General features: G+C 39.7%; 3 protein-coding genes across 8 annotated transcripts; 2 read left to right on the plus strand and 1 right to left on the minus strand.

The window, feature by feature from the left end:
- Positions 1-75: 75 nt before the first annotated feature.
- plod1a (procollagen-lysine, 2-oxoglutarate 5-dioxygenase 1a) lies at positions 76-10053 on the minus strand. 4 transcript variants are annotated; one of them, XM_062459664.1, is made up of 20 exons: positions 9858-10053; positions 8978-9069; positions 8611-8744; positions 8162-8325; positions 7896-8008; positions 7724-7787; positions 6577-6674; positions 6362-6463; positions 5629-5760; positions 4674-4795; positions 4382-4486; positions 4127-4252; positions 3864-4005; positions 3528-3641; positions 3304-3369; positions 3066-3170; positions 2762-2908; positions 2151-2276; positions 1749-1874; positions 76-984 (listed from the first exon to the last, which is right to left on the minus strand). In XM_062459664.1, exons 1-20 carry the CDS (start codon positions 9949-9951, stop codon positions 829-831), a joined length of 2328 nt encoding a protein of 775 aa, XP_062315648.1. In that variant the 5' UTR covers positions 9952-10053; the 3' UTR covers positions 76-828. The 4 variants fall into 4 exon arrangements, with proteins under 4 accessions (XP_062315648.1, XP_062315650.1, XP_062315649.1 ...); XM_062459666.1 differs by lacking the exon at positions 2151-2276; XM_062459665.1 differs by lacking the exon at positions 1749-1874 and having other exon boundaries at positions 77-984; positions 9858-10052.
- Positions 10054-10801: 748 nt separating this feature from the next.
- kiaa2013 (KIAA2013 ortholog) lies at positions 10802-16103 on the plus strand. 3 transcript variants are annotated; one of them, XM_062459674.1, is made up of 4 exons: positions 10802-12365; positions 12594-13447; positions 14822-14874; positions 15017-16103. In XM_062459674.1, the coding sequence occupies exons 1-3, from the start codon at positions 11408-11410 to the stop codon at positions 14852-14854; spliced, it is 1845 nt and encodes a 614-aa protein (XP_062315658.1). In that variant the 5' UTR covers positions 10802-11407; the 3' UTR covers positions 14855-14874; positions 15017-16103. The 3 variants fall into 3 exon arrangements, with proteins under 3 accessions (XP_062315658.1, XP_062315659.1, XP_062315656.1); XM_062459675.1 differs by having other exon boundaries at positions 15382-16103; XM_062459672.1 differs by having other exon boundaries at positions 14822-16103.
- Positions 16104-16671: 568 nt separating this feature from the next.
- Positions 16672-21981, plus strand: LOC134018277 (uncharacterized). The gene is made up of 8 exons (XM_062458160.1): positions 16672-17153; positions 17455-18610; positions 19410-19544; positions 19641-19815; positions 19911-20009; positions 20309-20400; positions 20939-21079; positions 21322-21981. Exons 1-8 carry the CDS (start codon positions 17008-17010, stop codon positions 21619-21621), a joined length of 2244 nt encoding a protein of 747 aa, XP_062314144.1. The 5' UTR covers positions 16672-17007; the 3' UTR covers positions 21622-21981.
- Positions 21982-22900: the final 919 nt, after the last annotated feature.

The raw sequence follows: 22900 nt of genomic DNA on the forward strand, positions 1-22900 counted from the left end.
CCATCCATCCACATAAAAGGTTATGCATTCACTAACTGTTCTTAATATTTTGTGCGCCAAAATGCAAGGTGTTAAATAATATTTTCACAGATTACAGTTTGGTTGTGTTTAATTGTCAAATGGACAACATATACACATTTTCACAACAATCCCTATTCTAACATTGGGTGCACAACTGCAAATATCACTTGAAATGATCACAAAAGACTATTGCTACTATTAAAAGGAACATGTTCTGCTCGCAACATGAACCCTTAAGAGGAGATGGAGAATGTGCTTGTAAGTGGCCAGATATTGCACATTCAAAAGTCTTTGGCATACTTTCACAAACTGTTTAACACATACAAATAAATAGGATAGATGATTGGAACTGTTCATTGCAGAGATGACTTCAGCACCCTCATTAGTGACCAATACATTAGGAGTGTTTGCAATGCAAGTTGAAATACCGAACATTTCATATTATCCAATAAAAAGTATCTCATGCCTGTGAACATTGCCCAGTTTCTAGCATCACAAATTGTTATTCAAATAAAATGCTAAATGAAATGCACATATTAAAAATAGACTTCAACAATACAAACATAAGAATTGGCTTCTGGAGTTTTCCTGAATGAGTCTAAGCTCAGCAACATACATAAAATGACCTTTTGGCAAACCCATGAAGAGACTCATACTGGCAGGTAAAAACGGTCTAAGGACTGCATCCAAGACCAATGTCCAAGTGATAAACCTCATTGACCACTGATAAAAAAAACATACTCAACTGTCTCTAGGCGAGCATCTAAAGACAACCTCACCAACTCTAAAGTAAATCTGAATAGGTACTCAAGGGTCAACAAATGACACTGCAATGTATCTGACGCCCCCAGTGGTCCTAAGGCCTTCATGATAGTGGGTGAGGCGTCCGGGGTGCATGAGGGCCCAGCCTTTTCGAGGGGCCTCAACAGAGCAATTATAGCGAATGAACCTGCATCCACCACCCTTTCAGAGGAAAATGAAAAACACAAGCAACAGTCAGAAGACACATCTGGACATAACATTTAACACACTGAGATGGCTCCAAAGTGTCTATGTCTGTGTATAAAGTGTGTATTATGCTAACGTTAAGAGCTCAAAACAGCTTTTAAAGTATAAATGCAAAGGAAGTCACTATTAAAAGATAAATCAAATGATATGTTGTACAATTACGGCGCACAAATGTCTGAAACATTTCTAATACTTAAAACAATTCAGATGGTTACTTAAATTATGAATGATGCAAGGAAAAGTTCGACAAAAAAACACATATTTTACACAAGACTTAATGTTTTTGTTTTGAAGTGCAAAGAAGAAAGCATGAGAAGTAACTGAGAAGTCTTTAAAATACAAACAGGCTGGAGTAAACATTCACACTTTCATTCTCTTAATGAAAATTTAGTTGAAGATACATGCTTAGACGCAATCTAAACACAAATGTATATAGAGACTAGGACATTTGAATATAAATGTCTTTATATTCTACATGTGTTTTGCTTAAGGTTACCTTTTTTTTCTTTCTTTCTTTTGAGTGACTTTTGTAACTGTCCAATTGTTTATTTGTTTGAGTTTCCAAATAGACTCGCCTGACACACCCTGTCAACCAATGAAGCTAGGGAGGGAACCCATCAGGAATGCCAAGCAAGCTAAATCCATCACACCTCACATTTAGTAACAAGAGCGTCGGTGGTTAACAAATAAGCACCTCAGCATTACACAACCTCACTCACCTGGTAATCAAGTCCCACTTGATTGAGTGCAATGTTTACAGTGAATGTGGACGCATCATGGTGTGGCCTTAAAAGGGGCTGCTCGTCTGGCTTATATCTAACTACAAAGGCCAACTCAAAATGAGCCTGCAAAGAGAGACAGACAACACCAGTGTGATGCAAAGAGTCATGCAAGCATTCACAGAGCTCTAGTCGGCCAGACGGGCCAGTGTGTGTGCTCTTCCACCTCCTGACATACGAAGCGAGGGAAGGAGACTCCATACGCCGGCATTCAGTCCCATAGAAGAGGAAGAAAAAGAGGAAGGAGAAAAAAAAAAAACTGCATCCAATCCCTGGTTGCCTCTCACTGTTACCTGTCCATTTTTTTTTTACCTGGTCTTAATGGGCATAGCACTCATTTACCTGATAATCAGTGTCTTTGCTGTTGAGAGCTACATTAATTGTAAAAGTGGATGCATCATGGTGAGGTGTGAGCAGTGGCTGCTCGTCTGGTTTGTACCTCACCACAAAGTTGAGATATGAAGTGCACTGATGAGAAAAGAGATGTTTGTCAATCAAAACATAACCGTGGAGAATAAAAGCGGAAGATATCTCAGTTAAATAAAATATCTTCAACCATTCAATGTTGTCTCTGGCCATTTAGCTTTTCAATTGTGTTAGATAGACATCTTGTGAATATTTAAATATGTCCACAATGGTTACCCGAATACAACTATTTGTATTTCTCCTTTTCATTACTTCTGTGCCTGAAAGTAAAAAAGTTAAAAGTACTCCCCAATACATTATGAAATTGCCTATTTTGGAAATTAAAGGATACGCAATGATTCGAGATACACAAGACTAGAAGAGAGATGTGTTAAATTCTGTAAAGTGCATATTCTAAAGCTCAACCCAGTATGCAGTATTCAGTTAACTAGACAGAGCTTCATACAGCTTTATACATCTCATGTACGTTTCATTGCAACTAGCTTTGTAAACAAAATTGTATGAAAAACCTTTAAATGTCATTTTACCTTGGTGTAGTATCCAGGATACATTTTCTCTGTAATTGGTGCAATGTAATCCAATAGTATTTTCTGCCACTCTTTCTCATAGCCCACTTGGTTCATGTGGATATCAATGGTGGGGACATTTTCATAGCCCCCCTGGATCCTTTTGTCCTAAAATAAACAATAATCTTCTTAAATTAAGTTTTGGTCAAGGATTACATATGACTGACATCTTAAATCTTGAACATTTATGAACAGTTGTGTTGTATTTCATTTGGAATGGCAACACATTTGAAGCAGTTGGCTGAAGCAAAGAATTGTAGTTTACATCATTCCTGCCTCCTGACCACTGTCCGAAGTTTTCCATTTCTTCGACAATGTGGTTACAACCAATATCAGAGAAGATAGGGAACCAGTACACATCAGGGCAGGGCTGTGGGGAAAGCCAGGATAAACAAGTGGTTAGAGATGTCTGCTGTACGCTTTGTTCAAAACACCCTCAGGAATATTTTTGTGTAGTTTGTAGATTGGGATCCATTTGCATGACAAGAAAATTCAAAACTCACAGTTTCAATCAGTTTGTCTTTCATTATTCGGGAGTAATTCTCATGAATGTATCTCTCCTCCCAATCCTGAGGAAAATGATAGGAGTCATGCATCGCTACAACATCATGTAATTTTATGAACAACATACTGTGAAGGCCATAAGCAAAACAGGTAATATGCATTGAATACAAGTATTCAAATCACAAATGTCAAACTTGTAATGAACTCACAACTCAATACTTACCACTAGGTTTTCATATATCTGCCAGAGGTCATTATGTAGATGGTTGGTCTGGTAGTTCTCTGTTGAAAGGATACGCCCAAAGTTGTGCATGTTTGTGACATACATGAAGACACCCTGAAAAATGTAATGCAAAACAGATTAGTACAATACTTGTACCACCTTAGCTTTCCCTTCATATCATCATATAAAGCTATACATAAGTTGAATCAATAAAGCCCAATACAGCTGAGCAATTTGAATGTGTTGGTTTGACAATCCATTACACCCATCATTAAGTCAACTAACAAATAAACAAACTGACCAATGATTAAGTCTCTTTTGTCAGCCAGATGTTACCTTGTTTCTGACGTTGTGACAGAAAGCCATGTCAGAATCCATGGAGTCTGAGCTGAAGAGGTCCTTAGCGGAGAGTTCCGTCTGAAGGAGGCTGGCCTTTACCAGGTACACACGGGACAGGTAGGGGACGTTCCAAACACCTCTGAACAACCACACCGTATTACATGTTACACATACGCATTTTATTCAAATAGATAACTATAAATGACTAGGAGGAACATCACTGCAAAGTACTTGCCAAAAGACAATACATTTGGACTTACACCCTGCGTCCTTGCACAATGTCCACATAGTCCTCGGATCTCGCGTAGTAGCCGTCCGCACTGAGCGCACCCCAGAAATTGCTCCACAGTCGGGCTGGTCTGGTTATCATTGGTGCAATGATGGGTCTGGAACAGGAGAGGGTTTATCAAAGACTCAAACAGACGTCAATGTAATAAAATCACTAGCTACTGTATGACTCTTGTCCTGTTAAGAGACGGCCAGGCCTATAGTAATTATTGGGCAAATGCACTTACTGATTTTGCTCAATGAGAATTCTGAGAACATCCTCGTTCTTAAGAACCACTTCAATGTCTATGCTGAAGTAATATTCACAGTCCTTGTCCTGACGGCAAAAGTCACTGAGGAGGAAAAACGTGGGAATGTCAAACATATGGAGGCTGAAGAGAACAACTAAAATGGTGCAATACAGCACTAACAACCTTAGCTGAAAGAAATAGGGAGCAGATGTTCCCTAATCAGAAGTCAGTTTCAGTTTCCATAAATACCAATGTTAATATACAGTGCAGGGGAGATGTGTAAACTCACAGCCCAAGGTTTCGAGAGGTCACGTGGTCTATGTTCTCCTCAGGACCAATGATCTTCACATTCTGATAGCGTGTCCCATGATCCTCCATAAAAGAACGTACATGCTTCTCATGATGTGGCTCCTGGAAAAAGAGATAACACAGAAAGTAACATAGTAGTTACTACTGGGAACTTGCCACACCAAACCTGAGATTATTTATTGTACAATAATTTCTGTTTGGCATTACAGACCACTCATTTGGTTGGAATTATTTTAACCACACAATCTAGCTTCCATATATAGCCCAACATTCCAAAAAGACGGTTCACATCAAAATGTTAACACCAGATTACATGAACCTTAAAATGCATTCATCAAAAGACAGCAATTAAATGATGCTATATTTGTGATTGAGGCATATATCTAGTATATCTGCTTAACATATGTTTTGGGACACGCCTCTCAACATGAAACTACTTGACAACCTTTAATCTTGATATGTGAATTATGACAATTTCATTTCATTTTTGGTGTCAGCATTACATGGCAGATCTTTTGTCTTTTTACTTACATATTATATATTGATTCTTATGCATTTTAACTTGGAGAGGGTTTTGTATTAAAGGGTCCTACACTTGCAGCGCTGTAGCATTCCTTTCCATTGTAACTATACACAGGCAAGTGGGCACATGTGGAAATTTGAACATTTGGAAGATACCAGCTCAGAGGTTGAAGAGTGCATTGTAAACCTGTTACATTCCTCCAACACGATTAACCAAACATATAATATAGTGATTTAACTTAATAAATATAATTAATTAAATGTTAAGGAATTGTGAAAAAGGTGGCATAGGACATTGATTCCTCTCATTTACAAAACATTGAAAGAAAAAATAATTTTTACTTAAAAAATACTTTTAGACTGAACACCAACCAGTTGAGACACAGAATATACCTTCTTCAGCTTCCTCTCACCTGGTTGTAGATAAATAGTTTGAGTCTGTCCATGGGATACTTGAGTTTGAGCAGGCGCTCAAAGAAGACAGTGACAAAGGGAGTGGGCTGCTGAATGTAGATCCCAATGACAACAAGTGGATACTCACTCTCCTGAAGACAAGACAAGTTCAAATTAGAAACAACAATTAGAAAAAAACATTACAAATGTTTGTAGTACACACTTGTGAGTACTCATTGTGATAAAACTGTATGCATGCATGAAGTTTGCTGGTTGAGGTTAGGTTTATTGTTGTTCATGTAAAAGTCATTTTCAGCATTGTCCTGTTCACAATCTTTTTCACATAATCCTCATTCATATATAGTAAGGATGTGTTTCCCCAAAAATTGCTTTTTACAATGCCACCCTAGTCAAGTCTTTGTAAGGATAGGCGCGCTCTACTTCCAAAATAAAGGCGATTTAGGGTGCGAGTGAAAAAGACTATTAACTTAAAGTAGAAAAAACGATGGCTTACGCCGAAACGCGTCTGTGAATAAACTGGTCAAAATAAGCAATGAGACAAGCTTGAGAGTGCGTTTTTTTCTACTTTAACCCTAGTCAAGTCTGTCAGCTCATCCTTTATATTACTAAAGAAAACAAAGACTTGTTGCTGATGAAATTACAAGTATTTCCTTTTAAAACATATGCCTTTTATGAGCTTACACACACACTCATTAAATAAAGTAAGTTAGTTTGACCTATAACAAAACTCACCTTGAGTGCAGAGAGTGGCCTTAGATCCTTATGACACACTGTGCATCCATCCTCAAATGTCCACACTTTGGGGATATAGTTGCCAAGATAATTGATCTGGAGCTGTAAAACAAGGATGGCCGTTTCGGAGTTAAGGAAGTCTCACATATCCTGTTATAGTAGATGACTGCACTTGCAAACCAAACAATGAAATGGGTGGAAAATTAGAGTGCTACCTTGGTGGGCCCGTTTCCATGAACAATCACTGGTAGTGTATCATAGAGCACATTTCTGGCCCGCACATGCCCATCCTCAAACTTCAGCACCACCTCATCTACACAAACACATACACACATAAATTACATATCTTACTGATTGTCCTTTAGTTTAGGTAGATTCAGGTTGTCAACTTGTACAAGACAATGATACTCTTTATTTTATATTCAGACCCCTATTAATTTGTTTATTCCTGGAAAGACATCCTAAACTCCAATTGTGTCCATACTCCATAAAAGCACACAGCCCATAACATTAGATAGAATCTTTACTTTGTTCACTGGGGCATAAGGCTGGACTCACACAACAGATGGCACCTCATTATTAGCCCAATTAAAAAGGTCTATAAAGATGTGACTCACTTGGATTTTGGAGGGAAATATCCCAAAGTGGATAGTTACAAAAGAATCCAGTTGATGGATGTGGAGTCAGATGACGTTGGCTCTTTACTCAAACACGCCTCTATAGACACAGCTGTTTTATACTTTACATAATTCAGCTCTGCACTCTCCCAGCATCTGGGCAATGCGCGGAGAAGTTCCCCTACTCCCGCCTTCCCCTTCCTCTCTCCCTTCTCTCGTCCTTGCTGGACTACGTGAGTTGAGGCACATCTCTGTCTCACAGCAAACTCATAAATTCCTAACACAGGCGGCGTATCTAGCGGCAGCCAAACGGAAGAGTAAAGATGGCAGGGAGAGTAAAAGAGTAGGAACTCAGGTTTGTAAACTCTCCAATGCCAACAAGCTCAGGATATTCATATACAGCACTGTGTGAAACCTTGCAGAAGGACAATCACCTCATCAAAAGGTTAAACCAGACAACTATTAGCATACACCAGGAAGTGAAAGCAGGAGGAGGTCTCATTTCCCTTCTTTATTCTCAAGGCATGCTGAGCGGAAATGCAGTAAACTAAACAGCAGCTTTGACTATCCACTGAGTAGGAGGTTGGGATAGGCTGAAAGTGTTGTAAAGCAATACATGATGATTTTTAGGATTCAAACTCAGTAAGCAACTACGCTTAAAATGTAATATGCTTACATTTAGAAAGTGAACCCTTTTCGTTGTTGTACATGTGACAACTAAAATTGTGTTTACAATTTAACTTACCTAGGGATCCATGAAGATTCTGAAACAATCTGCATTTATGGTCCAGTGTTATATTTATGGATTTCTAAAACAAATCATAACAATGCAAAACATACATATTAAATCCCTTAGATATGGTACAGTACTAAATATATAAAATTGTGTACAATTAGAATATATAGTGTAGGATTACTCTTTTCTCAGCGTTGATGTAAATCTTGGTAAAGAAAAGTTGATCACTATCATTGTCTTCTCCTGACCAGTCAGCAACCATCTCTTTGAGGTTGGCAACATAGCCAATGAAACCTGAAGACAAAAAAGATAAGCTGATTCCTGAAATAATTCACTTCATACTGTATATATTTTGGTGCTTATGCTTTTGAACATCACCATAACTGAAATTCTGACATTCTGTTAGAGTTTGTATGGTTACATGTACTTTATATTTACAAGACATACCTCCCGATCCCAGGAACCTCTTGCCTTCTCTAACATGGGGATGCTTATCTTCCAAATGTCTGTCAGGCCAGATGAGGGTTTCAGAGGAGAAGACCACCTGGTGTTTCGTCTGCTGGAATTTTTTCAGCAGCTCTTTGGGACCAGAGGCAAAGACCACATCATAGCTGCACAGAATGAGAAACATAGAAAACACTGTTCCTCAGGGGGGTAAAACCAGTAGCAAGGTTTAGAGGGATAACATGTTACTGCTTCGACACTGGCATTCTTTGTAGACATATTTGAGTCATTAAATTCTTCAGAATTCCAATGGCTGTTAACCTGGCACATTTTACTCAATAGGGGCAGATGTTTTTTCCAACCTGAAAACTACTTACAAAACTATCTGTAACTGAATGTCCACCTTATTGTGGTGAATTTCACTTGCAAACATTAAACAGTTGATTATCTACCTGTCAATAAAGAGAATTATCTTATCCTCCTCGGTCATTTCCTGCAGAGCGGTTTTTAGGAGCCGTACTTTTTGGCCCCCTCCTGGTGCCGACATGTAGTCCCCACCTTTCCATTTTTCGTCCCTGCCAATCACCTTTAAACCAAGACAGAACAAATATGAAGCCCCCACAATACACGGAATACCTCCCACAATGCACTGACTCATTTCAAGCAAGTCAATTATCAAGAGACAAAGGGTATCTGTTTTCCAACTTTGGTTTCATGACTTTTGCATTCCATCCTGACCATGGTTGGCAGAATAATACTTTTAGTTTTTAGTAACATAGATGAAGAATTGAATCAATATACATCCTTTATTTTCCATACCTTTACAGTGTAGTTAAAGTGCAGAGCAGACCTCATGAAACGCCTAAAGCCATCAGTCTCTTGGGTTGCAACAGTTACAACAAGAAGCTTGCCTGGAAGACATAAGATCTGCATTGCAACTTAAGGTATATGGGTATGGAATTTCATTATTCCAGCATTTCTACACAGTAGGTTAATTACCCTGTTTTGTTGTGACAGGGGTTTCATTATGTTGAAATAATGAACCCCCCCTTTTGTCACAGTTTTATATTGTCTTCAACAAAACCTGCCACCCTCATACAGCATCTTGATTTAATAAGCCATTCATTTAACCATGGTTTTCAAGTACTCTTGAGATGAGAAGTTGCCATGTTTAGTTGGAGGGTCTTTGACTACATTACAACATGTGCCTGCTTGCCCACAGAGTTGCTTTACCCCAGTCGAAAATGTTGTCTGTCCATTCTAAGCTACTTTTCCAAAGAAAATTAATGAGATGTTTTAATCGAAATATATTATGTATGTAAGGAAAATCGGCTATCGTTTTCGATCTTAATAGGCTATAATAAATCTAAATACGTTTTCTATTAGTTTCTGAATGGAGCAGTTTGACCAAACGCAGTTATGTAGGCCTACTCCAGAAGAAAATTTAAAATCCACGCATTCTCTTCACGTCAATTTCCACATTTCTGCAGGATAGGTCGACCGTCCCGTCCACGTCAGCGGCATGGAAGACTCGAGAACCACGGTGTGCATGCATGGCTTTGATTTGTGTTATCGGAAAAGTTACATGGCATAGACGTAAACCTTTTGTTGTATAATAGGGTCCTTGAACTACTCAGATGCAGAGGGTGACAAACTTCTGAAACATTGCATACATGTAAGTTAACATGCAAGATCTTACCTTCGGATATGTCGTGCTGTCCTGTAGCACCTATCAGTGGTACAAATGTAAGCGGTAAGAACCAAGCGATGAGTGAAAGTGCAAAAGTTTTCATTTTTGGTTTCAAACTATACAGCTGTCTCACAACATTAGTGATACCAGCCCAAAATGAAGCTACCGGTATAACGGATTCCTTAGTTCTTAGTTTGTTTATTCTCCCACAAGTAGGCTAATCCCCTCCCATTTTCGTGAAATTCAGTCTCACTCCTCCCCTCCGACTGACATTTAGTCATCTTACATTTAGTCATTTAGCAGACGCTCTTATCCAGAGCGTCTTATATTGTATTGATAGCTGTCAGATTTTCAATCGTTGCAATTTCACTTAATTAAATCACAACTTCTTTATCCAATTTGCTAACACAGACTTGTTTAATTCTTGGTCAGCGGATTTGTTTCTATTACGCAAGTAAGAGGCTCCATTGACTTTTAATTGGGCTATTATTAGAGACAATTTACAGCCTATAACTATAATTTCATAATAGTCTCATATATTGACTATTTCTAGGATGTTGAGGCATTGCATTTACATTCTCCAAAGTTCACTTAAGATATTGTAAATGACGCACGATTCGCGTCTAGACTACGTGACAGAGGGCACGTAACAAGCATTTAAAATAGCTTGTTTGTAAAAAAAAATATAAGAGAAAAAAAAGGAATTCACAATTCAAAATCCCAAATGAATCAGTATTGTTAATGCTTTAACTATCAGCAAGATTTGTATCGTTTTTGCATTATACATTTTAAATACACATTTAACATTGCTATCGCAACTTTCTAGACTCTAGAAAGTTGCGATAGCAGTGCTAAAATGTGTATTAGTTAGTTAGTTTTTTGCGACGTCGCAAAAAACTAACGTCGAAGTGTAAGTCACGACACTTCCGGATGCTGTCAGCCATATACTCACGTTGCCTTACGGTAATTTTTGTAAACCCAGAAGTGTCATCGAGAGTTCTGTATAGGAATAATGATATAAATAACTGCTACATCAAGAAATATGACATTTAACAAGCACTAGAAGCAACCAACGAATGACCAGCAAATGCAGCCTTTGGGCAGTGTGACAATAGTCATGATGTGAGAAAAAATTCAAACTTTCGCCTGATTAGCAGCGCGTCGCTAGTCATCCAGTGAAAGACGCAATAGCTAGCTAGCAAGCTTGCTGGCTTAAATCCAGCTTTTACTACTGGTGCTAGCTAGGTATGTTGATATCAAGTAGTGTTTGACGTTATTAGCTGTAATTGTAAAGAATTAGGTAAGATTGGTTGAGTTTGTTCGACAGTAACGTTTACCAGTTTGCCATTGCTTAAAATCAGATGGTAAGAGGACTAGCTTGCTAGTCAACTTTTCAAACTCGGTCTACTAACCTTTTAAGTCCGTTTAAATGGTCAGATTCAGCTAATAATTAGATGCCCACGCATCTACTTGCAACTAAAGAAAACCTTTATGTACTGCTGAGTTGACTTTTTTTGCCGGCCAATCGTTTTTTTGAATCCCAAAAAATTAAATACATTATGTGGCTGCAACAAAGATTAAAGGGTCTGCCAGGGTTGCTGTCAAGCAGCTGGGCGAGAAGACTCCTCATTGGACTGTTAATTTTTCTAATCTTCTACTGGTACCTAGGCTCGGATGGTGCATTGAGGCTCTTTGGTAGTTCAGCTCAGTCAGGTGGAGTTGCTGGGCAATGCCTACAGACTGAAATCCACCGGTGGAAGTCCCTTGTTGAACGAGGGGAAGGAGTTTACAGCACACCTCTGGAGAAAGTAGACACACCATTTGTATCAGGTAATGGCCACATCCTGGTTGATATTGACTCTAATAAACTCTGGGTAGCCTCATCCACTCAGCCTGGCTCTGCCCCTGTGCACCAGACGGAGTATTCCCCAATAGGGGGCGTTCATCTTCCTGGCAAGCGAGCAGAGGCCCAAGCTACCATGTTGTGGTTTCGCAAAGGAGCTGTCCTGTCGGTCCGGTGTCTTTTACCAAGCACCTCGCAGTCCGTCCGTGACTGTGTCACCATCAGGGAGGAATTCATTGCTCATCGCAGCCGCCCTAACGTGTTCCTGCAGAGGATCCACGTTAACAACCCTTCAGACCGGACTGCCACCTTGGAAGTTTCCTCTGAAACTCCCGCATTTGGTAGTAAGTTTTCTGCCAGTGTGGAGAAGATGGAGGAGAAGGACATTGTTCTGTCATCAGGGAGAGTTCTGCTAGAGAAGAATCGCATTGTGCTGGTGGTGGTGGCTACCAAGAAGCTGAACAGTAGGATCCAAGTCCTGGCCAAATCTGAGTATTCAGACAATGTGTTATCTGTGGTGTGGACCTCAGAACCCATTGAGTCTTCTAAACTGGAGGAGACCTTCACCAGGTTGAGAGACGGAGTCAAGAAGGAGATGGGGGAGCTCCTGAGAGCAGATGTAGAAGATGTGGTTCAGGACCATCAGCAGGCTTGGATGGACCTCTTCATCTCGGGTGAGTTTTTTTGCCAAGGTTTATATTAAAACACAATTTTTTTTATCTTTAAGATTTAACAAGTTGCTAAATATATTCTCTACATGTAGAAGTGAAATAGAGTTACGTAATAAGAAAACAATAGATAAGTGACTACGAGCCTACAATGTATTAACTTCACCAAGAATATACTTTATTTGATTGTTTATTAATGTTAGATGTCGTTTGTTCCCATTTATGTCTCGTTAGGGGTGGAGATGAAAAAGATCACAGACTCGCACACGCCGTCGAGCCACACGGTAAACACCACCCTCTACTACATCCTGTCGTCCACCACGGCACCCCTGCTGGACCGGAGGCTTGGCGGGGAGGAGCATGCCCGTCTGGAGTCCAGCCTGAACTACGCTGACCACTGCTTCAGCGGCCACGCCACCATGCACGCTGAGAACCTGTGGCCAGAGCGCGTCAGCAGCGCGGCACAGATCCTTCAGCTGGTCACCCTGTGGACACTCACACTCCAGAAGAGGGGTTGCAAGGTTCTGGTAGCGGCTGGTGCACATGGCTTAATGCAGGGCATGGTGCTCAGTTTTGGCGGTCTCCAGTTTACCGAGAACCATCTGCAATTCCAAGCAGACCCAGACGTTCTACATAACAGCTACTCGCTTCGAGGGATCCATTATAACCAGGATTTGATCAACTTAGCAGTGTTGCTGGATGCAGAGGGGAAGCCTTTTCTCCATGTGTCTGTGAAACCACAGGAGAAGCCTGTGCAGCTGTACGCTTGTGAAGCAGGATGCATGAACGAGCCTGTGGAGCTGACATCAGAAGTCAAAGGTCACACGTTCCCTGTGATGGTGACACAGCCGATCACACCACTGCTGTACATCTCCACAGACCTGCGCCATTTGCAGGACCTGCGCCACACTTTGCACCTTAAGGCCATCGTGGCCCATGAGGAGCACATGGCAAACAGATACCCCGGGCTGCCCTTCATCTTCTGGTTCAGCGTGGCATCACTCATCACCCTCTTCCACCTCTTTCTCTTCAAGCTCATCTACAACGAGTACTGTGGTCCTGGCGCCAAGCCTCTCTTCAGGAGCAAGGTATAAACACACAACAAAATGCGTTGAACTGAAAAGACAACCTCAAAATGACACTATTTTTCTGCGGTTAGCTTAACATTTGTCTGTTGGCAAAGATTTCCCTTTTCTGTTTCAAACCTCCTCTGGTGTGTGTTTTTCTTGGTGTATCTGCTTGGTATATTTTGGAGTGTGAGTGCGGACAATTTTCTGATTGTGTGCTTTGGATGTCCAGTGGATTTGCAGTGGGTTGACATAGTTGCGGTAAACATCTTCCCCCTTTTCCCCGCTAGGAAGATATAACTAGAGACTTATTTTTGTTATTTGTTAAAGGAATCAATTAAAAACCAATAGGCTAACTTAAATCTAAGGAAATACACAATGTTTGTGAAACTTTCAAAAGCTTACTAAAAACAATTTTATATCATTGAAAGCACCAGTAGTAAGCACCTACACCGTATTTAAGATAATACTGTAGTTGTTGATGAAGTTTGGTTTGGGACAATAATTAATATTTTCCAACATGTACTATTCATTATTACATTTTCTGACAAGAATTTTGGCTGTAGCGTCAGTGGGTAAAATAAGTGATCTTTTCATTCACAGTTATTCATCTGTTCAGTACTTTTACTGGTGCCTTCAATCATTCTCACACTCGTATGAAATGGGGTTTCTTTGTAAATATTTCAACCTGCGGCAGTTTTTTGTTGCTTGTGCTTCAGTAGTTGTTTTTACCACCTCAGTTTGACAATAAAAAAAATATTTCAGTGAGAAAAGAAAAAAATACTTAATTTAAAGAACAAGATAACAATTGGAAATTCAAGTGGGGTGGTACTAACAAGAATAAAACTAAAATGTCTTTGCTGCCTGTCCTCTGTCATATAAAGTAGGCTAGTCCACTACTTGGATTGGAAGAGATGATGTGTGTGGGTGATGCCCTGGGAACCATGAGACACATCTACAGTGAGTGGTGGTCAGCTGTCTGATCAGCTTGGACTTGGACAACTATGCCTATCTTATTTGCTTTTTGTCCATTCTTTGTGTTTTGGATGGTGTTTTATATTGATTCACTTTTTATTAAATTAATGAAGCATTTACAGGTTGACTTTGCCTCATTAATGTTCAGTCTAAGCCAAGATTGATGATTGATTACCAGCTCATACCACCATGGCACTTTGCAAACAACTGAAAGGATTGGATGAATAAGCAATACAGTAAAAGCACCACGCAGCAATGCGTTGAAGCTATTACTTAATTGCACATACAATCCTATCAGATCTACACTATACAAGTGCTTACGGGTGGAGTTGATTTGAATTTGGGATATATTAACTGCTTCAGTAAACCATCCTGAATTTCTGCTTCCTGTTTCTAATCTCCCCCCTTTGACCTTACCAGGTGACGAAGACAAGTGAGGAAATGACTCCTTAGGAATGCAACCATCTCAACAGGTGCAGATAGCTGAAATACTGCCTGAGTGAACGTATGAAGTGTTATGGGTTCATTAAATGGGTGTGAATTTTGATTGTTATAAGTTTGTTTATGCAGTTGACACCAAGTAAATCTCCTAACTAAATTCCACTTTATCTCCAGGGCCATTTCCTCATAAACGCTTCCACTCTATTTGACAAGACAATCCCTCTGTTTGAGCTTGTCATCCAATCAGAGTCACTGTTTGAGTTTGTCATCCAATCAGAGTCATCGTTTGAGCTTGTCATCCAATCAGAGTCACTGGATTACCACAATACACATGAAATTGGAGTCAATCTCCAGTCATCATTATTTAAAAATGTTACCTCTTACCTGCTGAGCAAGCCTTTTTATGGTCATTCGTGGGGGACATCTGTTATTACCTTTAGTAGGCTACATACATTTATTTGAAAAATATGAAGAAATTATATGATGACAGGATTATATTCTAATAGTCTTATTCTCTTGATTGTTAATCTTATTTGCAGGTTACAAGCAATGTTTTGAGAGCCATTATTTTCAATATTTGTGCTTTGAGGACCAAATACTTTCAACTACATTGAATGGATTTTCTCTGTCTCTTTTACCCAGCCTGTACCTTCTGATTGTTAGTGAAATCTTAATCCTAAATTGCATTCCTGCTTTTACATTTACTTGGGTATTTGTGAACGCATGAATACATCCTTAAATTACATTGATTAAGGCTTTAGAATGTATTTTGAAATTATTGAAGTGAATATGGTCGGGGTTTAGTATATAAAATATTATTTAAGATTTGCATATTTATTTTTAAAATATGTTTGAATAAATGTGTGTATATGTTTACCATAAATTACCATATGAACTGTTTCTCTCAATTTCTCAAGAGTTGGAAGTGAAATGTATTGTTTTTTTTTCTGGTTTTTCAAATTATTGTATTGTTTCAGAGTATTTTAAGGGCTTTATACTAATTATTTGGGTTTTTATGATAATCTGCTGAGTGTGCCTTAAATTAATTTTGATTACACATTATGGTCTGCACTTGAATATTGTTTTGATAATGTGAATTGGGAGTAAAAGGTATATGTTATTGTAGCTTGAATCAAATGTCAATAAAAATATAAAATAAATAAGTTACATCTAAGTATGCTGACAGGAAGGTTTAAATGTAGGCTATTTGTGAAACGAAAGTATTTTATGTAATAAAGTAGCCTATGCTACGTGGAGGTTGCATATAGGTCATGGTCTGCAATTATTTTTGAAAAATACAATGTGTATGTTTTTGTTAATTGTTTTTTTTAACGCAACAGTAGAACTTGATTAAAGATTAACGACACGCTTTTTATCATCCAAAATCTACTGCTAAAGCAAATGTAGTTTGTTTCAAAACAACACAAAACCATTCGTGTCACGAATTTTAAAAAATGCTTTTGAATAGCCTAATTGGGACAAAATGGACATAATGTTTCTAGGCATAATTGTCCATATTTAGGTTAACAATAGATTGTCCCAGCTGGCATGTAGTCCCTTGATTTAACAGAAGCACTTCAAAACCAGGCTATACCGTATCTCAACAACACCTCCGCGAGAGGAAGTCCTCCCTCAGGACAACCCAATCATGGATAAATTATTTCACAATCGCAAGATATGCTAATATAAAAATGATATAGCCTACACTCTTAAACGTTTTAGGCTTATCTGATAAATTTATATTATGTTGTAGGCTACCCCTAAATCTGAGTGTGGTCTAATAGCCAATTCAACAATTAAACACAAAGATAGGCTACATTTGGGTCGTGTCTTGCTAAAGACGAAATTACCAGGCTACAGGCCGAATTCTCTCACGAAATGGAAAGGTTAACCAGACATGTCTTCGTAATTTGTGAATACCCCTACAACAGTTTATATCGAATGAAATGTGCAAATGTATCTGTCCAAACAAGAGCCCATGATCGAACTCACGTCAGGGGTTGCTTGCATCTCATTACGCATTATCCGACGGAGGATGAGACAAGCAGTCTGCACACAAATGACAAGACAATTGTAATAATGGCTACCTCTAGCCCACAGCTGAAAATGTTGCATTTTACATCTGGATGAAGAGTGAGTTCCATGTCATCGTTTGAGTAGGCTACATGAAAAAAGAATGTTTTGCATCTGGGACCCTGTCCTCGGCTTCTCTGAAAGGGACATTCACCAAAATTCGAAGCAGGAGGCACAGAAAGAGAAGGGTTGCTCCAAAGACTCACGAAGACTCTGACAGTGACTGCGATATTTGCAGGTGTGTTTTAATTTGCTTCAAATATTAAGATACGAAAAATGTCTATTCTAGCTTCAAGTTTGTAGCTTTTAGCCTGTTTAGCGACTTATGCAATGGTATTTAGGCTATATTAATTTAGGTCAAAATAATAATGCAATCTTATCATAAAACTAAATTAACTTATATGTCCCATGTCTGATTTAGTAATTATTGTGTTTAATATAGTTTGGGGCAAACAAAGGGAGCTAAGATTGAGCTTATTTTGTAGAAATATTTTGAATGTTTCAGAAGAATTTAAATCAATCAAACGGATCTTTTGCAGGTGCTCGTTATCTCCGTGCCTTGGTAAAAGCCGCACAGTTCGTCGCATTCTAACAGCTTGTCTCATGTCTTTTCTGGCATTACTTGGCTCCGTGTCCATTGACCTGCACTCCCACTTGAACCTGTTGCACACCACAGACGCTGCTTTGGACGAGCTAACCTCGTGTAAGACTAAAACATATCTCAGACTTTTTGATGAATTTCAAAATATGAGAAAACTATGCAACAAGTACAGAGACAATGAAACATACCAACAAGCGTGTAAGAGTCCACCGGCCGTCATTTTGCCGGCTTTAATTCAAGTGTGCGCAGAAATGAAACAGCAAACCAACGCCAAGGGCCTCTCCTGCAGCATGGAACTGGTGGGGTTTTGTCGTGAGACGAGTGATGATCTATCACAGTTCATTAACGAAACATGGGAAACTGCGGACTTAAATGACACTGACAAGTCATTTTTCTCCTTAACCATGCATAGAGTTTTGGATACCTGGGGCACTGTACAAGATGATATTATCAAGGTCAAGCAATATTCATACTGGACTGATGTATTTGCTCTCAGACTTCTGGTAATATTCCAGGAGCTTAACCACCAGTTATGTGAACTCCCATCCTTAAGAACTCACGTGGACTTCCAATTTAAGTGGGCCCATATACTTAGTCACCTAGCCTTCACCAAACTACTGTCTGAAAGACTGAATGGCTGCTGGGTAGAGAACATAGACGAGAAACTCAAATTTACCGATCATTTAAAAGAAGCATATATTTTAGACTTGACACCCTGGTATATCTCTGGAGAAAGGACAGATGAAGCCATGGCTGGGTCCCAGACTGGCATTGAAGCCCTGAAGGACACCCAAGGATGCCTGCTTGCCCACGCAGTGCCAGCCTTGAGGCTGGCATCCCGAACAATGTTTTCAAGTTTTAGCATGAGGATTTGCCTGTTGGCGATGGCTTGCCTCATTTATCCAGTGGTACTGGTGTCCTTCAAGCAGGTGACAGAGTGGATTCAGAACTATGCCCGCAGCCTGAAGGAGAAGACTGAGGATCTGAAACGCCAGAGGCAACTGGCTGAAAATCTCCTGCACCAAATGCTTCCCAAGTCAGTAGCAAAGCAGCTTCGCCAGCAAAAACACGTAGAGGCTGAAAGCTATGAGCAGGTGGGTTCTGGTCAATGAAGTAACATTACAATCAATGCAGGTGTCACTGTCATGTTTGCTTCCATGCATGGTGCTCTTGAAGAGTTTCTAAACAGAAAAGGTGTATATTTGTTATATTGCATAGTTCTATTGGCATTTTATTATTTTTTTTACCACTTACAATACACTAGTAATGTGTTGATAACTACTTTCAGGTTCATGGGATACCCAGTTTTCCTTAGCATAATGTGAAATTTAATGTCATAAGGTCCTGTCTCCCCTTCACTTTTAACATTTAACCAAATAAAAATGAGAATGGTCCGTGTGATGTGAAGAGACTATGCTTGTGTGATACATTGGCAAGATCACCCAACATTCTGAATGAACACATGGGTCCGCTTTCTTTGTTCTTATTGTTGTCGTAATTACCTATAATTACAGTATTCCATATTCATTAGGAGATAAAACAGGTTATGTGGGTGAAAATTGTATCTAGCTCATTGAGGGGCTTGAAGCAGCTGTGCCAAAAGCACTCTGTTCAGGTTTATTATTTAATGTGATCAGGGCTGTTTTCACACACACTCTTAAGCCCCATGAAACATTCTGCCAAGAGCAAGGAAAACAAAAGCAGTGTACAGAATCTTCAAATTCATCTACAACAGGACTTTCACTTTCAGTTTTTGAGAGGTTTCATTCAGAAAGGAAATTCACTTTCTTTCTTAGCACCCCCTCTTAAAATATGTGGAAAGTGAATACAAGGTATGATGAATTCAGAAACTGTCTTTCTTATTCCAAATAATTCATTTTCCTTGTTCCCTAGGTGACCATTTTCTTCTCTGATATTGTGGGATTCACTTCTATATCTGCCTCCTGCACTCCTTTACAAGTAGTGGAGATGCTGAATAACCTGTACATGTGCTTCGACACGCGTATAGACTCCTATGACGTCTACAAGGTAAAAGTGAGCCTGCAAAACAAGAAAATATTGTCTACAGTCCAATTCCTCATTACTGATTTTTGCAAAGCATAATTGATGCGTCCCACCATTCAGGTGGAGACTATAGGAGATGCCTACATGGTGGTGAGTGGGTTACCAGAGAGGAATGGTGACAAGCACGCCGACGAGATTGCCAAGATGTCCCTGGACCTGGTGGCAGCAGTCAGGCAGGTGCTCGTCCCACACATGCCCAACAAGAGGCTGCAGTTAAGGGCAGGCATACACACAGGTGAGACAGTTATTTTCCTTTCCATCTGGCACAAAGGTTATTGTATAAAATATAACAAAGCTACCTGCGCCATTGCATTGCTGTCGTTGCTCTAGGTCCTTGTGTGGCAGGTATAGTAGGCTACAAGATGCCCAGATACTGCTTGTTTGGAGACACTGTCAACACTGCTTCCAGAATGGAATCCACTAGCCTGCGTAGGTCAATTTATTTTAACACAGTGTATCTCCCACGAACGTAGCCACTGTATTTCACACACACACACACACACACACACACACACACACACACACACACACACACACACACACACTCACACACACACACACACATCCTCTGAAATGTACAGTAAATGCACATCTCCATAAGATGTTCCATATCTACATAGCTTTATGTTGACTTTTCAGTCAGTTCAAAACAGTGTGAGTGTGTTTGTGTGTGTGTGTGTGTGTGTGTGTGTAGAGAGAGTGTGTGCATAATGTGTGTGTGTTTTCAGCCCAAAAGATCCATGCCAGCTCAGCTACCTACTTGGCTCTGATGAAGGACAATGCCTATGAGCTCCAACTCAGAGGAGAGATAGAGGTCAAGGTGAGATTCAGTGTTTCCTTCACCAAACAACACTGCACCATTCCTTCCCAGTCTGAACACACATTAGTAAAAATGTATTATGGCACTATGGTCATTCTAAAGGGTCTAGTGTGGGGTATATCATGTTCATCTTGTGGTAGTCTAGAAACTACCTCCTCCACACAATACACACAAGACACACACACACTTAACAGAAATGTGATGGTTTTGAGTGACATTTCTCCGGTTAATTAGTCTGAATTGACTCTGCATAATTAAACACTTGATTATAGGTTGAGAGGTGTTCTTCAACCGTCTCTTGTGAGTTAATGTCACGATAGTTGACGCTCCTAATTATTGTAACAATGGAATGTTGATTTTTCCTGAAGTACTGTACAAAGTTTTAATACACTGAAGAAACACTTACTTGTTAATATTAAGCCTTCAAAATGTGAAGGTGTTTTGACTGATTTAAAAAACAAAAACAGTTGTCTTCTTCAACTGCAAAAGTAATTAAGGTGTTTGTATCCATCAAAAAATCTGTCCCTTCTTTTTTAAGGGTAAAGGCAAAATGAACACATACTGGCTGATTGGGCATAAGAACTACAGTGTCCAGAATGACAGCCTGGTGTGCCACTGGAACCCCAACATGGCCAGAAAGAAAAAGACTCTTATTGGAAGCGAGGGCTCTATGGGAAATGTATGCTATGTTTATATTGTACCTGATTGGTGTCTTGAGTGTCCATATACTTTCAACCGTGTTTTACTAGATAGTGTCATTCAATCTAGTATAGTCCTGTATATATATAGTATACGTATATGTAGAATAATTAGTGATAATTTGTAAATGTTTTGTTAAAGCACTTTGCCTTGGAATCATTATTTATTTCTCTCTTGTTATTCACACCTTCTTCTACCTCTTCCCGTCTCCCTTGCTCCAAGTCCTGCGCAACAGTGCAGAGCATTAGTGAGAACACCACCACTCCCATCTCCCTTCTGGAAGTGGCCCCACCCTCTGGCTCCACCCAGCCCTGCCTCCAGCCCAGTACCCAGGGTTCCGCAGGCCCCGGCCTGTGTGTGTCTGCCCAGGTGGAGCCCTGCGCCAGTAGCTTTGGAGCCCTGGGCTCCCTGATCGGGGGTCTCCAAGGGGGGAGTGATGGTCCATTGCCCAGGGAGAAGAGGACCCATGGAGGGACAGGGGACAAGCCTGACCTGCTGCCTGGTTCCATCGTTCACATGTAAAATAAGGTTTTGAAGTTTAGATATAAATTTGTGAATTTTTTATTCATTAATGCATTTAGATTTTGGTTGTATTGTGTTGTAGTGTATGTTTTACAGGCTGTAAGGATTACTCATTTAGTTTTGATTAAATTAAGGAGATTTAACCAGAACATTACCAACTGACTCTTTAGTCCATCCTTAAATTTGCACTGGAAGATTAAACTACATGGATAAAGAAATTTCCAAGCTAAAATTATATCAGGCATTGTAACTGTTCATCATTCAGCAACCTGATACATTTGAATAATTTCAGGATTTTAGCATCCTTTTTGTTATTTGAAATAGCTATTTGTACACAAGAGAAACATGTTTTGGTGTGGCTTCTCTGAGGGACCATGATTGACATGAGGAGCTTTTTTGGTTAGGTTTAGATTTAGAAATAAAGGCTTACTAACCGCCTGTTTAATGATGCATGTGTTTTGTCATATAATGGATCAATGAAATATTTATACATTTGAAATCCAGTCTAACCACAAGAGGGCAATGTTTGATCATATCTCAACCCAGCCCTGCAGTCCTGGATAGTTTGTTTGTCCACTGACTGAATGCCGTGACAATGCATGTAACCTGTGTGGCTTGGTTCAAACAGCTTTGAATCAGTACTTTAGTTTAGTTTTCTTGGATCTGATAGAATGGGTTGCCTGCTGGGAGTGCCACAGGTACACATCACATGACTCAAGCTGTGTTGGTCTGTAAACACTGTGGCTGTGAACCACTCGCAGGCATGACACCCACACAGAGAGGAGAGTGGTGTGACTGGAACCATCACAGATCATTGTTCATATTCTACAACCTTATATATTTTAGTAACTTTTTGTCAAATGGAAAAATATTCATCTGTTTGCAATTTTTTACGCAATCAATCAAAACCCAGAGATTATTTGTGCCATTGTCTAGTGTCCCCAAACTGATGGGTGATATCTATGGATAGCTCTTGTTAATTCCTTATTGTGAAACAACTGCAACCTGGGCTGTTGAATGCCAAGATGGCATTTACCTCACATGCAGGCAAACAGCAGCTACAAACGTCACCTCTGTGTAATTAAGCCAAATGTGAACCACAGGGCATATCATGGCTTGCTGAATTAACACCCAACACACTACTATGAAATGGAGAGGAGCCCTTGTCGCCTACTGTAGGAGAGACAAGTAGGTTGAAACAAGACCTCAACTTTGTTCTACAATAATGAGGGATCAGCTGAACAGAGTACCAATTTGTTGGAGGTCCTTTGCCAACCTG

The sequence above is a fragment of the Osmerus eperlanus genome, chromosome 4 (genome assembly GCF_963692335.1).
Source record: "Osmerus eperlanus chromosome 4, fOsmEpe2.1, whole genome shotgun sequence".
In the NCBI taxonomy this organism is placed as follows: domain Eukaryota; kingdom Metazoa; phylum Chordata; class Actinopteri; order Osmeriformes; family Osmeridae; genus Osmerus; species Osmerus eperlanus.

Excerpts from the sequence above, each read along its gene's own strand:
- plod1a (XM_062459664.1), bottom strand. The coding sequence starts at position 9,951 with ATGAAAACTTTTGCACTTTCACTCATCGCTTGGTTCTTACCGCTTACA. Across the intron at positions 8,745-8,977 it reads ACTTTAACTACACTGTAAAG|GTGATTGGCAGGGACGAAAA; the intron begins GTATGGAAAATA and ends CTTGGTTTAAAG. Across the intron at positions 2,277-2,761 it reads ATCCTGGATACTACACCAAG|TGCACTTCATATCTCAACTT; the intron begins GTAAAATGACAT and ends TTTTCTCATCAG.
- kiaa2013 (XM_062459672.1), top strand. The coding sequence starts at position 11,408 with ATGTGGCTGCAACAAAGATTAAAGGGTCTGCCAGGGTTGCTGTCAAGC. Across the intron at positions 12,366-12,593 it reads GATGGACCTCTTCATCTCGG|GGGTGGAGATGAAAAAGATC; the intron begins GTGAGTTTTTTT and ends ATGTCTCGTTAG. Across the intron at positions 13,448-14,821 it reads AGCCTCTCTTCAGGAGCAAG|GTGACGAAGACAAGTGAGGA; the intron begins GTATAAACACAC and ends TGACCTTACCAG.
- LOC134018277 (XM_062458160.1), top strand. The coding sequence starts at position 17,008 with ATGAAAAAAGAATGTTTTGCATCTGGGACCCTGTCCTCGGCTTCTCTG. Across the intron at positions 19,545-19,640 it reads ACTCCTATGACGTCTACAAG|GTGGAGACTATAGGAGATGC; the intron begins GTAAAAGTGAGC and ends CCCACCATTCAG. Across the intron at positions 21,080-21,321 it reads GCGAGGGCTCTATGGGAAAT|TCCTGCGCAACAGTGCAGAG; the intron begins GTATGCTATGTT and ends CCTTGCTCCAAG.